This window comes from Dendrobium catenatum, unplaced genomic scaffold (assembly GCF_001605985.2).
Source record: "Dendrobium catenatum unplaced genomic scaffold, ASM160598v2 fragScaff_scaffold_510, whole genome shotgun sequence".
NCBI lineage: Eukaryota > Viridiplantae > Streptophyta > Magnoliopsida > Asparagales > Orchidaceae > Dendrobium > Dendrobium catenatum.
Genome location: NW_021318972.1, coordinates 343,980 through 360,951, shown reverse-complemented (window position 1 = coordinate 360,951; position 16,972 = coordinate 343,980). Strand labels below are relative to the sequence as shown.

The window sequence follows — 16,972 nt, the reverse complement described above, 5'->3', positions numbered from 1 at the left end:
AATTTGAAATCTCTAAATTTTGGGTGATTCTCAACTTGTTATAAACCAAGTACTGGGAGTTTACAAAATCACCAAGTTTGTATTGGCCTGTTATCATCGACGAGTTCTTGAACTTATGAAACAAATTCCAATTATCAAACTAACTCAAGTTCCCTGAGGTCAAAATAGCAAAGCTGATTCTCTGGCAAAATTAGCTAATGAAATGGCAAATATGGATGACGAATTGCCTATAATAATTATGGTGCAAAATCGTCAAATTTCAGAGCCAGCATTATTACAATTTCCGTAGGCAGAGGGAATACCAAATTCGAGCTAGCAGGATGTAACTTCAGTTGATCCTCAATCTCCCCAACCATTTGATCTTAAAGATTAACTTGAAAATCCTTAAGTTCCTAATAAAAAGCGCAAGGCTAGTCAAGCTTTGGAGTCATGGTGCCATTGTTTAGATGTCGAAGAAGATGATGATTGGAGGCAGTCTTTCATTGACTACTTTAAAGAAAGCAAGCTACGAGCAAACAAGTCATTAGCTGCTTAAATCAGGAAGAGAGCGCTACAATATGGATTTGTTAACAACACATTGTATCGGTGGGCTTTCGATTAAATATGACTAAGGTGCCTGGGAACAAAAGAAATTGATAAAGTGGTAGTAGAGGTTCATGGGGGACTTTGTGGAGCTCATCAATCAAGTCCCAAGATGGCTGTTAAAATCAAAAGAATGGGCTACTATTGGCCAATGATGGTAAATGATTGTATCGATCATGCTAAGAGGTGCCATGAGTGCCAGATCTACGGTGATGTTATATATCAACCACCAAATCCACTACACCTTACAATAGGATCATGGCTATTTGAATGCTGGGGTACTGATGTTATCAGTCCGATAGATACGTCATCATCAGCAGGACACCGCTTCATTCTGACAGTGACTGACTACTTCTCAAAGTGGGCAGAAGCGGCTCTATTCAAAGTAGTCACATCCGAGCGTGTGATAAACTTTTTCACACATAATGTTATCTATAGATTTGGTGTGCTGTGCTGTATAATCTCAGATAATAGTACCGCATTTAAAAGCATAAAAATTTATAAGTTTATTGATCGGTATAAAATCGATTGGCGATATTTCTCCATATACTATCCAAGAGGAAATAGCCTAGTAGAAGCCTTCAACAAAACACTGGTGAAGCTGTTAAAGAAATTCTCACCAAGAATAAAAGAGAGTGACATACAAAACTGGCAGAGGCACTGTGGGCATATTATACAACTTACAAAATGCCAACCAAAGCCACTCCTTACTCTTTAGTGTTCGTAATTGAAGCAGTGTTGTCACTAGAAGTCAAACTTCCATCTCTTCGAGTCACCATCTAGAATGAGCTGATTCAAGAACAAAATGCTCGTTTAAGAATAGAAGAGCTCGATACACTCGATCAAGTCAGGTTACAAGCCCAACAAAACCTAAGGATCTAACGGGCAAGGATGACAAAGCCCTTTGATCGAATGGTGTGTCCTCGATCATTTCAAGAAGGGGAATTTGTCCTGTTACAGAGAAGGCCAATCATCTCCCATAGAAAAATTGATGGCAAATTCGTATCCAAATGGGAAGGATTTTTCGTCATAAAAAAGGTGTACCAGGGAGGAGCATATCAACTCATCGATCTGAATGGTCAGAGGCCCATGCCGCCGATCAATGGCTGATACTTGAATAAATACTATGCATGAAATTGCCCCAAAAAATGTTATGTTTAATGTATTATGATTTCATACATATTTGTTAGCACATGCATTCTACATTTTGAAATTCCCCTATGTTATGAGAATATATATCAAAATCCCCAATTAGATTGGGGGCATTTTAAATATTTATTTGAGTCAAGATCACGTTGCGTGCTGAGATCCCCAAGTAAATATTTAAAATATTAAAATTTCTAAATCTATTATACTAAAATGTCTCTGCGAGATAGGGGCATTTTAAATATTTATTCGGGTCGACATCACGCTACATGCCGAGATCCCCGAATAAATATTAAAAATTATCAATTCAAATGTTCTTTTGTGTTAAAGAATACAAATACTTATTTTTCGAAGTATATGCAGGTGATCTTTCAAAAGTCAAGAAAGAGACTTTTGTGTCTACACACTACTACAAATTGAGCCGAAGAAGCTTGAAGTCTTTCAACAACCTAAAGCTTAAAGTTTAAATGGGTATAAAAGATCGGATCCAACAAGCCCAAATATGGCCGGATCGCTGGCAGCTCTGTCTACTCAATAAGCCATAAGAAAGGTCATAGTAGCGGAACCCACACTTTGTCAACCCGTCAATAGGGACTGTAAGAAGAATGAAGGCCAATTTAACTTGACTAGTTCAAGTGATCGTAGTCCATCAAATTCTCCTAAATGACTGGAGAATCAAAATTTCAATGGAAAGATGAGTCTCGAACAACTACTGAATGCTCGTAGGCTCCAAATCTTCAACCATAAAGGATGACTCTAAATCTGCTAACTTTAGTAAAGTCATCATTGGGAAGTGCAATTCTCATAACTCAAGTCTGAAGCCTGAATGGGTGTAAGAGGTTGGATCCAACAAGCCCAAATATGGCCAGATCGCTTGCAGATCCATCTACTTAATAAGCCATAAGAAAGGCCATAGTAGAGGAACCCCCATCTCAGCAACTAGAGGATGAAGAGCTGTCAAATCCTAGCTCTCTCGATCTGATAAGCTTAAGTGACTCAGATCAAAGCCTTCTCAAGTTGTTAAGGATAAAGAAACTACCTACATTTGATACTATCAATCAAATCCATGACCTACAAATCCTTCAATAAATCCACAAAGCATAAACCGAGGAACGAAAGAACTTTTCTTCAACAAGTTCGTCAAACCATAAAGCAAAGGACCGAAGAAAGCCATCCCAAAGTTCATGAAAAGCCTATGGCCGAACTAAGAAGATTTTGTCATCAACAAGTTTACTATGCACAAAGCTTTGTACTGATGACTCCTGGCCACCGCCTAGTGTAAACCTAAGGGTTTAGGTCACCGACATCTACCCCTTCATCAAGCCTACCAAAGCTAGAAGCAAATGGTAAGAGGCACACAAATCTTCTGACAAGTCAGTAAAGATAAATCAGATAGCCCTTCATCAATGTCTGTAGCACAAAGCACAGGGCAGAAGGAATCAAAATCTCAGGGCTCTAGCCAAAGTCGCAGAATGAGCACCCTAGATGACATCTACAAATGCCCCCAAAGACTGGGGGCATTTTAAATATTTATTTGGGTCGATATCGCTCTGCGTGTCGAGATCCCCAAGCCGAGATCCCCAATTAAATATTTAAAATTTTGGCAAAATACAACCAGATGATGGAAAAATATTGAGCATATATAGAAAGACTATAAACTAAAGTGACTGTGGTAACTAAAGAGAATAAATGGTGGTGATGTTATCCACTAGCATCAATCTTCAAAGCTGATACACCAATCATCTATGGGTACATCTAAAAGTATAACGACGAAATGAAAATCTTAGTGTGACATCCAAATAAATTTTTGGAGATCCACTAAATAAAAATCATAGTGTGACATCCAGGCAAACTCTTGGAGATCCACTAAATGGAACCCTTATGTGACATCTAGAATAAATAGCTAGAGATTCACAGGGTCAATCAGCATACAACAAATGTAATTCGATCTATATACGTATCATATTTGTTGGGGGCATTTTTTGACCCTCCCATAACAAACAAAAAAAAAGAAAAAAATCTCATACCTGATGCAGGCGTCGCACATCCTCGATGCAGTTTGCATGTCGGTCACATGAAAGACATCATTTCTCGCACGACCTCGCATCGTTAAAAGGGCATAAGAACAAAGCTATCGAGCTGCTCTCACTCTCGCTCCTCCTCTTTCATTCCCGTTCTTATTCTCTCCCTCTCTCGTGGCCAAGCGACTTCGCTACTCCAACGAATTCCCTTTCCAATCATAGCGGAAGTTATGACATTATAATCGGAAGCAACAATATGAGATCACTCGCTGTGAAGTTAACTACTTCCCTTTTGTGCCCCTTCTCTAACTCCTACGTGGCTGTGCGACTTTGCCACGAGAGAGGGATGGGAACCCGGTGCGGCATCTACGGCGAGGCAGGGTCACTCATAAGTACCCCCGAGCAGGGGGAAAGTAAATTGTCTTTTTAAATAGGTGTCGAAGACCCTATACACGACTTTATTACATGTGGTGGGAGGAAAGATCATGGCCATGGTGTCCTCGTCTGAGGAAACCTACTATACATGCCTTTATTACATGTGGGGGGAAGGCCTAGTTTCTCGTAGTTTTCCCCTAAACAGGGGAGACGCCTGGAGGCTGCCAAAATTTTGGATGAACATACGACCGCACTCAGACCATTTTAAACTCAAAAGAATAAGAGACTGGACTCTAATGAACAATGACTTATGGACTTTTGAACTTGATTGAACACGAGCAGGGGACCTATGAAAATGAATTTAAATGAAACCAAACCTAATTAAAATTGAACCAGGGACCTCAATTTCAAATGAACTAAATGCAAGAGAGCTCAAACTTAAATAAATTGAACTCGAATAGGACTTGATTTGCACATCAAACATGATTCACACGTTTGAACTCAAGCAAGAACTTGAGTTGGACTTTAGAAGACTTTGAACAAGTAGGGGACTCGGACAGATTGAAGAGGCTCATTCTGAGTCTGAACTATACTTGGACTAAAAACTTGGACAAATGCAAATAAAAGACCTAATTAAAATTCTATCTAAAGTGATAAGAGATTGAACATTCAAGATTACTAGAGCTTAAACCTCAAGGAACCATGTCTTGAATGTGAAGTCAAAATCAAAACAAGCTTGAGCAATGATATTGAACTGGACTCGGATACAAATGACAAATAACTTGAACTCAGGTCATATCGTAAGAGGCTTGAACAATCAAAATAAAGGATCCTTTGTTATTCAAGCGTCACTTTCTTTCTCTAGTTGAAGATTTGTGACACTCAACATGGTTCATCTACATTCAAGCAATCATGAACATCTGTTACAAACACACAATCAAGATGCAGCTGAATGTACTGAGTCGTACAAGCAATGGGGGTCAAAATGTATGAAAGAATTAGCAATGAGTGGAGTTCATCCAACATTCATCATACACAATGCAACACATTTGAAACCCATACAACAGTCCCTACGAGGTTAAATGCAATGTGCTCACAAGGAAAACAAATTGCTGCATAATGCATATGTCCCCTAAGTGTCCTATTGGAATCTCCAACACAAGCAACTATGTTTGTTGATTGAAGAAGGCAACACTACCACTTGATAGTGGAAAATCCGTCCCTACAAAATACAATCATTAAATCACCTGAGATTGGTGAAAGGTGGATGTGATATAGGAACAATGGGTCTTCTATAAATACTTTCGGGAGGTTGTAGTGAATACAGCGGTCCCCTGCAAATAAATACAAGCCGCTTGTGGATAACAACCTTGGATATATCGTATGTACAATGAACCACTGTGGGCACAAGTATATATATCACCTATGACATTGGTGATTAAGATCTTCAAGTACGAAGATGACTCAATGTACGAAAAAGGATACCCCCTAACATAATGGAAGAAAAATTTGAACAAATCAAATCTAAACTTCCTGGTATTCCAAAGCTTCTTCTTGGTTCTATCCTTAGGAAGAAAACAACTTTGGTATCCACAAATACCGAAAGTAACAACTCTATTCACTAAAGAGCTTGAAAAGAGTCCCTTTCAAGGCAGTGGACATGAATTTCAAGAAAACCCTCCCCAGTGAATGAGAAAGCGGGAAGTCAACATCAAGATGAGGAGATGCCTCATAACATCAAGATCATATAGCCACTGAATCCGTAACATCCATGCAAGCGGATAGAAGGCATCTACAATCTACAACGTCCGCCATCGGATCTGCAACATCCATGCAAGCGGACAGAAGGCATCTACAATCTACAACGACCGCCACCGGATCCATAACACTCATACTAGCAGACAGAAGGCTTATATAGGCTCTTAAATAAAATGTTGTGCATTCAAATGAAAATTATATGCACAACCAAAATATGATAAAATACCTCTGCACGTGCACTATAAATTGTATACACATAGATACACTAAAGGGGAAAAATACAATCACAACCCGCATGGGCCCCGGTGAGCTTGTTATTGGTACATACGTGACGTCTAGGGATGCTGCGCGGGTCGATAAGGGAATTCAAGTTCAAACCCGATCCATCTATACAGATCAAAAGGAGTCGACATGGTTAGAACCTTCAAATAAATACCTGGTTGTCGCGACCAGTGTATTTATTTTAATACATTCATATTAGGCCTTCAAGCGCTATAATCAAGAGAATTCACTAACAAAGACATAAAGCCTATGAAACCCAATCCTCCTAAGCTGGTAAATATGAATGGACATTATATGAATCATCGGGTAAATATGCGGTCATAAAGTTGACCGGTATATTTATTTTATACATTCATATCAGGCTTTCAAAGCCTTTAATAAAGAAAATTCATAAATAAGGGCACAAAGCCTATGAAACTTGATCCCCTATGGGTAAGTTATAGGGTCAACAAGGTTCAACTAAGTGGAAATGACCCCAAACATCCTGATGATGACCGTGTTGATCAAAGATCTCAACTGGAGGGGTTAAGTTCAGACATTCTCAAATGCCACCTCAAATATCCACAAAATCCAAAATTCCAAAAATTCTAAAATATTTAAAATTAAAACTCAATCATCAGCCACTTAAAGCAAAATCCATCCACCCTCCGCAATAACTCACCGAGGTAGACAAATTAAAATTTACTTCAGCTTATGAAGAGCTAAATGCCTAGTCGAAAATATCACTAGGATCCTTTGTCAAACAATCTCCTACCAATATGGACGTGGTACGTGTCCTCTAACCGATGATTTTGCCGCCAAATGGCACCGCAGGATAAATGGTTATGACCCGGGACCCTCTGAATCGAGTGGTTTTGCCGCCAAATGGCACCACAAATTCCGGTTATGGCCAGAGCCAATACGTTCCTTATTAGCATCAAATCCTTGAGATATGAATCAATAAGGTATGATCGATTGGGCACAAAGCCCTCTGTTAGCTAAGGTGGATTCAAATTTTTCCCCTTAGGCAAGCATTCATCGCAGGTCTACAAGGTCCCCTTGGACAAAGCAACCCATGGCTGCCGACAAAGATCCTTCTGTCAGGTTGGGTCGACTACCTCCTCTGACTAAGTAGACCAGGGACCACGATGGCCCGGGACGACGAAACGATGGGATCTTGATCGGGTCTATCATCCAATTCCCCCACCATCCGCTTTAAGTGCAAGATGGTGAAATTTTTATTTTAAATATCAAATCTCCAAATTCCCAAATTCTCCAACTATATCCTATGCCCATTGCTGCTACTATATGAAAGATAACATGTATTCTCTACATATATGATCGACGATTAGCCTTAATCGAAAGTTATTTCTCATTATCGGGAGGGGTAATTAACTATAGGGGCTTGCGCCTATAGGAAACCAGAACTCAGATCATAAAGTCCTCGCAAAATGAGGGCGAAATCTCTGAGTTGTGTCTTATCTACAAACCCATCAGCCTTCCAAAATTTACACAGGAACCTAATCTGTTAAAACTACCTCGCAAAAGAAAAAGCAAATCAGCGGGCGGAGGCCGGGGCCGAATTTTCGGAGCCCACAAATGTATGCATTGAACTCTTAATTCTAGTGAGAGCTATCTTAAATGAACATCTTTTCTTCTTCATATGAAATCCTATGACAAATAAAGCTAAGTGTTATATACCAAATAAGTGAAAGCTTGCTTTACTACGCCTTCACCCATATACTTTGTAGATGCTCGAACTGCTTCAAACTCTGGAACTTAGCCATGCATGCTCTGTGTATGTCACTAATGCCCAGCTAAATCAATAAAAACTTGTACAATCAAACTTAAACCTAAACATACAAACTTAAAGAACCCTTAAAAGAAAAAAGGTAAAGAAATCAGCATTCTTCAATTCAATCAAACCTTTTAAAATCTCTAAAAGTAACTTTGTAAATATTCCTAAAATTCATAACAATCAAATGCATAAGTTGAATCAAACCGTCTATCATAATTTATTTGCCTCATCGAGTTCTAAAGTCTCCTTATTTTTTTTTTCTTTTCAGATAGACACTTTGTACGTAATCTCAATGGTAGATTGAGACTTCATTTGGGGCGGCTTTCTTATTGCTTCTTAAAGCAGCTTTATTGTACAAACATTTTAAATTTTTATACTAGAAAATTGTTTTAAGAAGTAGTAAGAAAGCCATCCCACACGAAATCTGAAAAGTTAGTGTCTTGCTTTGTTCGAGAACAGTTTTATGTTTATTTGTAATTGATTTAATTATCTGACTTCGTATTTAATGTAGTTTTGTTGCTGATTTGAATTTGTAATGATGATTTGACGGATATAATTGTGTTTATGATTTGGATTTTGTAAGCTTACTTTTGAAATTCAAAATATAATTTATTGTTGCATTTAGATGTATGCAATTAATTAAAGTAACTTCATCTTATTGTTGGCGTCAATATTTTGTCCTATTTATGGGCTGTGAAATCATTACATCAATATTAAGTACAATTTTAAAAAATTAGATTAATTAAAATATGACAAGTAAATGAAATTTACAAATACTAACATTGACAAATACTACTAATTAAAAAATCCACAACTTGAAATTCTAAAATCATTCAAAGATAATCTTAGGACGAAGCGATCTAAGCGCAGGCCCAGCCCAGCTCTACTTGTGAAACCCACAAATTACACATGGACAACCAAATGGCATTACTATATTCAGTTTGGAGATTCCAATGAAAATTTTATTATCACTAATATACATCAATATAATTATCTGCACAAAGGTATGGACAAAAACATTAAGGGTCACTCTTACATGCCACAGCCATGGAAATATATCCACTTATAAAATCTCTCTCAGCCATTCATTTCCTTTCCCATAGCGTAGACTTCTTAAACAAAAACAAAAACCGGGTCTCCAATCCATCTCCCACCAAAAGAAAAATCAAACAAGTTTTCCTCTATCTGTAGCTCAACAGAATTTGCAAGAGAGGAGAAGAAGATGGGAAGGAGGTGTTCTCATTGTGGAAACAATGGGCATAACTTAAGAACTTGTAGAAGCTCAAGGAGTATGGTGGGTGGAGCAGGGCTGAGGCTTTTTGGGGTTCAGCTTCAATTAGATTCCTCAGCTCCTATGAATAAAAGCATTAGTTTGGATTCCCTGTGTACTTCAGACTACAGTGCATCTGTCTCATCTTCATCATCATCGTCTACATCTTCGTTTTTCTGTATTGATGAAGCCTCTGAGATGGTCTCTAACGGTTCTCTCTCTGAAAGTTTGATTTGGAAAGTTCAGGAAAAGAAGAAAGGCGAGTAATTTCTGATTATTCTGTAATCAGTAGTCTGTTATTTCCTTTCTGTTGTTTTGGTTATTAGCTTTGGTTCTTTTATCATGACCGTTGCATCATATTGCACTCTTTAGTGGGATTTTTCCATGAAAAAATGAAACTTTTTATCCCGGTCAACCTAAAGTAAGGGAATTTTTTTCAGAAAAATCTAGTAACTCATCTTTATATTAGGACTTTGTTTTCTGGAAATCCTCTGCGCTCGGCATGTTCTTATCGTGAATCCTCTTATGGAGTTTCAGCAACTCGTCTTTAATTGTGGTTATGTTTCATTTAAAACACTCTTTTCTATATGTTATTTTCCATTGCACAATTTTGTGGTTTCAATAAGTCTATCCTTAGCTGTAACAAAATCTTATGGAAAACTTCACTGAAAATAAATAGAGGTAATGGATCAATCAAGCTAACCTCGAATAGACAGTAAGAGTTTATGCTCGTTTCTATGAAGATCTTCAGTTGTTAAGGAAAAATTAGAAGCATATTATAATTCTTCAAAATTTGATTGTTAAGTAAATACTTGAATTATATATATTTGGGATTCAAGATGTATTTATTATACTTGATTTTCTCTGGTTTTCTTTGGGATTCAAAATAGAATTTGGTTAAGACACCATATTACAACCGGACAATAATGCATTCTCATTTTATAACAAAAATTCAACTTCTACTCCCTTTTTTAATTAATATAAGCTGTGGTGAATTTGTGTTCAGGAGTTCCATGGTCTGAGGAAGAGCACAGAGCTTTCCTTGCTGGGTTAGAGAAACTTGGAAAAGGATACTGGTGTGGTATTTCTCGCAATTTTGTAATTACGAGGACTCCAACCCAAGTTGCCAGCCATGCTCAGAAATATTTTCTTAGGCAGAACAGTCCCGACAAGACGAAACGCCGAACTAGCCTCTTTGATGTGGTAAATATCCAAATAAAATTTTTTTTTTTTTTCCAGAGTATGTAACACACCATTATTTAAGAAGCCATACGGTTTTATTAAAATTTATGGCATCCTAATTCCTTCAAAGAATTATTCTACAGTTCCTTTCTAGATTGAGCCATTTTCCTAACACCATTTATTTAATTTTGATGTGTCAATAGAAATTGCAATGCTTTTTTTTTTTTTTTTTTAGGGTAAAGTAGTTCTTTTCGACCTAAACTAGTTTCTAATCGATTTGTTAATTGCCGAACAATAGAAAAACTACCATTTTTTATTATTCCTCGCATTTTTAATGTCATAATTATTTTGAAAAATTTTACTCTGAGTCGTGAGTGCCGACTTTCAAACGCGACTCTCCATATTTTTCATCTGAAACTTGAGAACTCGTCATGACAATGTTATATAACCTTTTAGAAATGACTTTTTTTTATTCAATTTACTTGAGAATTTAGACCTTAATATGACACAAATGAGACAAAGGATTCATGTAGCGGAAGCCATCTTGTGGGATAATAGCTTGATGTTGTTGTAGACATTATTGTTGTTGTATTTGCCCAAATTTCATATTCTATCCATTTACTAATTTTGCTCAAAAAATTTATTTCATCTACATTTGCATTACAAAACCATATGCAGGTTGGCAGTGAAAGGCCAGTTCAGGCGAAAAATTCTTCAAATGTCAAAGATCCTTCACTCCTCAAGGATACTCCAATCTCCAAACAAGCTTTGAACACACTCTCAAGTGGCTTTATAGATCTCAAGTTCCCAGAACAAGAACCAGAATCCGAACAAAAACCAAATCTTCCTCATCGTATTCATTTGCATACAAATTCATCTCATGTTCCTGATCCGGAGCAGAACTGACTCTCTTCCCCGAGGCCTGTACTTTTGAGCAAACCTTTGGCCAGAGATCTCTTTAACGGTGCTTTTACAGTAAGCTGGGAGGCTTAAGCTTCCTTTTAAGTGAAATGGAACAAAGAAAAAGATTTTTTTTTTTTTTTTTTTTTTTTTTTGAGGAGAGGAAATTCTGTGAAGTTTGCTGGTTCAGCCAACTTCCAGTTCCAAACAAGATAGAGAGAAGAAGACGTTTGCTGGAATTTATATTAATTTTTTTAATTGTTATTTTTAGTTTCTTATGTTTCTTATTTTACTTATAAGATACATTGAAATAAAATTATATTAGGTATTTTAAATATAAAACTATATTTGATTTTAGCATTTATCTGCCATGCTACGATCGTGTATGTTATAAGTAATAATAATCCAAATGTCATAACATTGTATGTGGGCCAATCATTTAAATTGTTGTAGAAATCATCCTAAACTACAAATGCATCGATTACTTGAGCCAAAATATAATTTTCAAAATTTACGGGCATTTAACACCTGAAGTTTTATAATAAGTATAAATTCTAACTTTAAAGAAAAAGAGAGGTCAAAGTAGCACATTGCAAAGGGTAAAGTATCATATTAGAATGATTCTTAGCTTCATGACAATTGTTTCGCTCTGCTTGGGTTTAGATAGAAATGCTAGTCACTATGGTTCCTTGTGTTGTTCCTTCCCTCCTAAGACCCCCATCCCCACCGCAAGGCTTCCTTTGCGCCTCACTTACTTAATTGGAAAGGCCTTCTCTTTGACATAAATCCATCTTCCAAATTGTTTCTCTTCTCCTAATAACCTCCACCTCAACCTCCCATAACTCCAACATATTGCTACATTCCAGAAAGAACCGCCCCACACACACACATTACTATTTCTCATGTTATTTTGTACATTGGCTCGTCTCCTTTTTGCCAAATCTCAATAGTTTATAATGCTAAATCCCATGGTGATAGGAAGGTTCACTAGCAATATATTTTCTCTCTTCCTGGAAATAGTGATTTGCCTTGGGTTATGTTTAGAGATTTTAATAGTAATAGATTTAGCCATGAGAAAGCAAGTAGGAATTTCATCCATAATAGTAGGCTGGGTGATTTCATTAATATGATCTTCAATATATGTTTACATGATATAGTTTCTATTGGTCTTTTCTTTACCTGGCTTAATCCGAGAAGTTATTTTCCCATCCATATTAAGATAGATAGAGTGATGGTGAATGACCGTTGTCTGGAGCTTTTTTCTCTGTTCTTACTAAAAAATTTCTGATCTTAGAATCATTGATCATTACCCATTGGTGTTGTTATGCAACACTTCTATTAGTTTAAAAAATGGATTTTTATTTAAAAAATTATTAGCTTAATCATCCTACTTTTGGGATTTTTTCATTCCTGCCAAGGCCTTCTATTGCAGAGGAAGCAACATTTTTTCGGTCCGGTATTTCCGGACTTGACAAGACGTCAGAGACGGTCACACTATGACGCTGACGAGATGAGGTCATGCGAGATATTCCCAGTTTAACCTGGGTTGATTTTGAGTATTTGATTCAATCCAAACCTAACCAGATTTAATAAACCGGTCGAAATCTCGAACCAAACCTGGACCGTATGGAAAAAGAGTTTGACCCGAACCAGGAATTTTCTAGTTCAGCTTTGGTCAGGTTTCGGGTCAGGTCGGATTTTCATACCCCTAAATAACTTTTGAGGATTTCATGAACCGCACCAAAAGCTTTAGAATTTTCCTTACGCGAAAATCTTTGGCATCTCTGCACCTAATTAAATTTCATATATATATATATATATAATATATATTACAAAAAAATTTTAAGAACTTAATATGGGTGGAAAAGGTTGGGATGGTGGTTGGAAGATAACAGATCCACCAATAGCCTGGAGTTTGGTAGCTCGAAAGTTGAGAAGAAAAAAAAACATAGATATTTAATTTGCGGTTAAGTTTTAAATTTTGGAGGTTTTAATATATAATTAGTACTTTAAAGCCCACCTACTAAACTAATATGAGAGTTTACTTTCAAAATTTAGGAGCCATTTGTTTTGAAGTAAGATGGGTGTAATGTATTTCAAATATATAGGTTTCGACAATATTGACGCTTAGTTTGAAATAAACGAAATAAAAAATATTTTTTTTGTTAATTTTTAGTTCAGCATCTAGTTTATTTTTGGTGTATTTAGAATTCCTCGTATTTGGGCAATTTTCAAATAAATCATAAATTCATTTCATTGATGTTACCTGCCACCAGCAACCACATCTGTCGGCCGTCACCGCCAATGGCTACAACCGCCATTGTCGGCTCTTGACCACCATGCTTTTTAAACTTTAGATTGTATTGATTTTACTTCAAGACAAATAGAAAAGAGGAATCTATTGCATATTTTTTAAACTCATTCAAACAACTTCAAAATGTTCATTTTAAACTACATTTTCTTTATATTGCATTATTTTTAAATTGCATTCCTCAAGTTAAAATTGATATTATTGAGTCATTGGGAATCTTACAAGGATAACATTTATGTTAAACATAGAACGAAATTGACAAAGGAAAAATCAAAGGCACTTCTTAATAGGGGTGTCATGAAATGACTCGACCCACCTACCCGATGTGAAAAATTTGCGTATGATTTGCCCATCTAATAACTGGGGTATGTTCGGGTAATGCATTTTGACCCACTTATTGAAACGGTCAGGTTTTGGTTGACACCCTAACTAGATTTTCACACAAAAATGACTAGTTCAATATATTTTTTTCTTAAATTATTTTATTTAATAGTATAATCTTCTTACTTATAATTAATTAACCTAAAATTATGATTAAATAAGCTAAAACAAAATGTTTTAATTAAAACATGTTATTGTGTTAGGTTGGAGTTGATAGTCTGTCAAGTTTGGGCTAAAATTTTTACATGTTTAATAAACAGGTCAGGTTCGAGTTAATCAAATTTATGACCGATAAATTTCTATGTCAAATCCAAATTTTACCTTTTAACCTCTTTTAACATGCGTAGACATAATTTATTGGATTGTAATACTTGTTTTCCAATTTTTTTTTTTTTTTTAAAAAAAGACTTTTCTTTCAATGATAAAAAATAATTATATGATAAATTAGGAAGGGATGTCTTTTATTCTAACGGAGCTGTGAAATGTACGTCACGTGAAGATTCGATAGGGAATATTTCGAATCGTATATTTCTTATTATAATTGCAACTCGATAGCGATTAAATTATGATAACAGCAATTTAAAGAATTTATAAACCAGGAGCATGTATTATTTATCAAATATTCAACAGATCTACTAAAAAAAAAAAAAATTCAACAAGTTGCGTGGTCCTATTTCCTTTGATATAGTTGTGATGATGCACATTTTTATTAATTATTTCTTAAACTTGTTCATTTACTTATAGAATAATACCAAAAAGTACTAACATATTATTTATTTTTCATAATTTTATCATAATAAAAAGTATGCCAAATAAAATAAAATTTTCAAGCACTATCATTATATGATTTTCCTTGAATGAAAAGCAATGTTCAATGATACTAAACTAATCCTTAGTTTTAAAGCTGTGTATGCTACCATTTATATTGGATTCTTTTTAATAAAAAGGCAAGAATTATCACGCCGCCAAGCATTCTTTCCGAGGTGACAGGGGTGGATACCCCTTTCCAAAGAAAAATCTAGAAAGTTTGAATTATGTTGAGCCTAAATCAAATATGGTACAACCCTAATTATTCAGAACAACAAATAAGCTATACTAATCAAATTGACTGAATAGGATAGAAAGTCAAACTTCAAGCCTTATTCACGAGCTTCCACAAGGCTACGTAAATTTCTTTTCCCTAAATAGTTTTCATATCTGTTATAACGGTGTGTCTATCTGAGAATCATTTGTATATTATGTTCTATAAAAATTCCAACAAAGTAGTCAAGGGATGAGAGTCTGAACTATTGGAAAAACTATTGAAGCTCTTTGAAATATCAGTTATCATCAAGTTATACTAGGTAAGGCAGGTTTATCCTGCCTCTTAAGTAAAACTTTACTTATTTGATTGCTAATTTTGGTCAGGTTCTTTACCTATATTTTGCCAAAATTCTGACTAAAGTCAACAATGTTCTATGCTTTGAAGCTAAATGATATTCCCTATGACATTTTTTTAATTAGACAATAATATTCATTCACTACCAAAAAATAAGGTATTCACAGCACATATTTTGAGCTATCGCACCGGTTTTAACAGCCACAATTTTCTTTGCAGCGGTTCTTAAACCGCTACGAATACGCTGTAATTACTATGCACTACAACGACATTCCGTAGCGGTTTTACGACTGGCAGGGTAGCAGTTGGGAATCGCTTGTTTTTGCAGCGATTATAACCGGTACAAATAACCAGATTTGTGCCAGTTTAAACCGCTGCAAAGTCGTCCAATCTAAACGTGTTTTAATAATTGTGGCGGTTTTAACCGGTACAAATCTGGAACTTCGTACAAGTTAAAACTGCCACAATAGGACAATTTTTTTTTTTAATTTTGAAACCCAATTGTCTACAATGCAGCACAAATCTGGAATTGTTTCAAGATTAACTCATTGATTTTTTCGAGAGTCTTCACCAGTTTCTTTGAAATAATTGATCAATCTATGGCCATCTTATGACTACCAAAACAATTAACAAAATTTCTACAATCACATGTAAATGTCCAGAATCAAAACTTTTGAAACAATTGATCTTGAAATCTTTAAATGAATTGGTAAGAAATATGGGATAATGAGCGTCAAGATTGGAGGAAGAAGAGCCAATAATTGGTGTGTAAGAATAATCATAAAGGAATTATCTACAGTTACTTCCAATTTAGGACCAAATGATGGAATCTGCCAAGAGCAAGAGAAGCGCCCTAAAACTTATGAAAATAAAATATAATGTTTCTTCATTTATTGTACATTACCAAGAAAAAAATTAGTTAATGATCTCCCACTTGTTAAATTCAAATTTTAAGAAAGTCCACAAATTAATGACAGTTACCGAAACACTCATATTTCTTTGAAATCTATAATAATAAAATCATAGAATAACAAGCAAAATTACTTTTAACTAAACCATATTAACAAAAATTTTCCCAAATGTAGTCCATAGTATCATAGAAATAGAGGCAAGTTCATGCAAAAATAGCTGCAAAAGAGAACAGTTTTTTTTTCAGGGATGCTAATTGGTATACCACCCAAAAGTGGAAACATTTTATAGCAACCAAACAGCCCCTAAGAGCAAACAGAATTCAATAAAAGCAAAAATCACCAGAAGTAAGCAAGGGTAAAACATTCATCATTCATATATGGTAAAACTTGATAATCTCAAAAAGAGTAGAACATTCATCATTCATATATGGTAATATACAATATCATATTTTTAAGCAACATTCCAAAATATTAGACTTCCATACCAAGATGCATTTAAAAATAATTTGCACAAACATGGGTTATCTTCAAAACGACATTCTCTTTCTTCTATAACATCATCTTTCGAAACAAGTTTCATTGCCACCCTATAAATTATAAGAAGATTGTAAAATATTAGTATTCAAGTAACCAACATTAAAATTAGAATGTGAAAATTTACATACCATTTGTTAGCTTCTATGAGGTGGATGCTGCAT

General features: G+C 35.5%; 1 protein-coding gene across 1 annotated transcript; it reads left to right on the top strand.

The window, feature by feature from the left end:
- The first annotated feature begins 9,030 nt into the window (after window positions 1-9,030).
- Window positions 9,031-11,571, top strand: LOC110115365 (transcription factor MYBS3-like). Its single transcript, XM_020848584.2, has 3 exons — window positions 9,031-9,470; window positions 10,218-10,414; window positions 11,072-11,571. Exons 1-3 carry the CDS (start codon window positions 9,164-9,166, stop codon window positions 11,297-11,299), a joined length of 732 nt encoding a protein of 243 aa, XP_020704243.1. The 5' UTR covers window positions 9,031-9,163; the 3' UTR covers window positions 11,300-11,571.
- The last annotated feature ends 5,401 nt before the right edge of the window (window positions 11,572-16,972 follow it).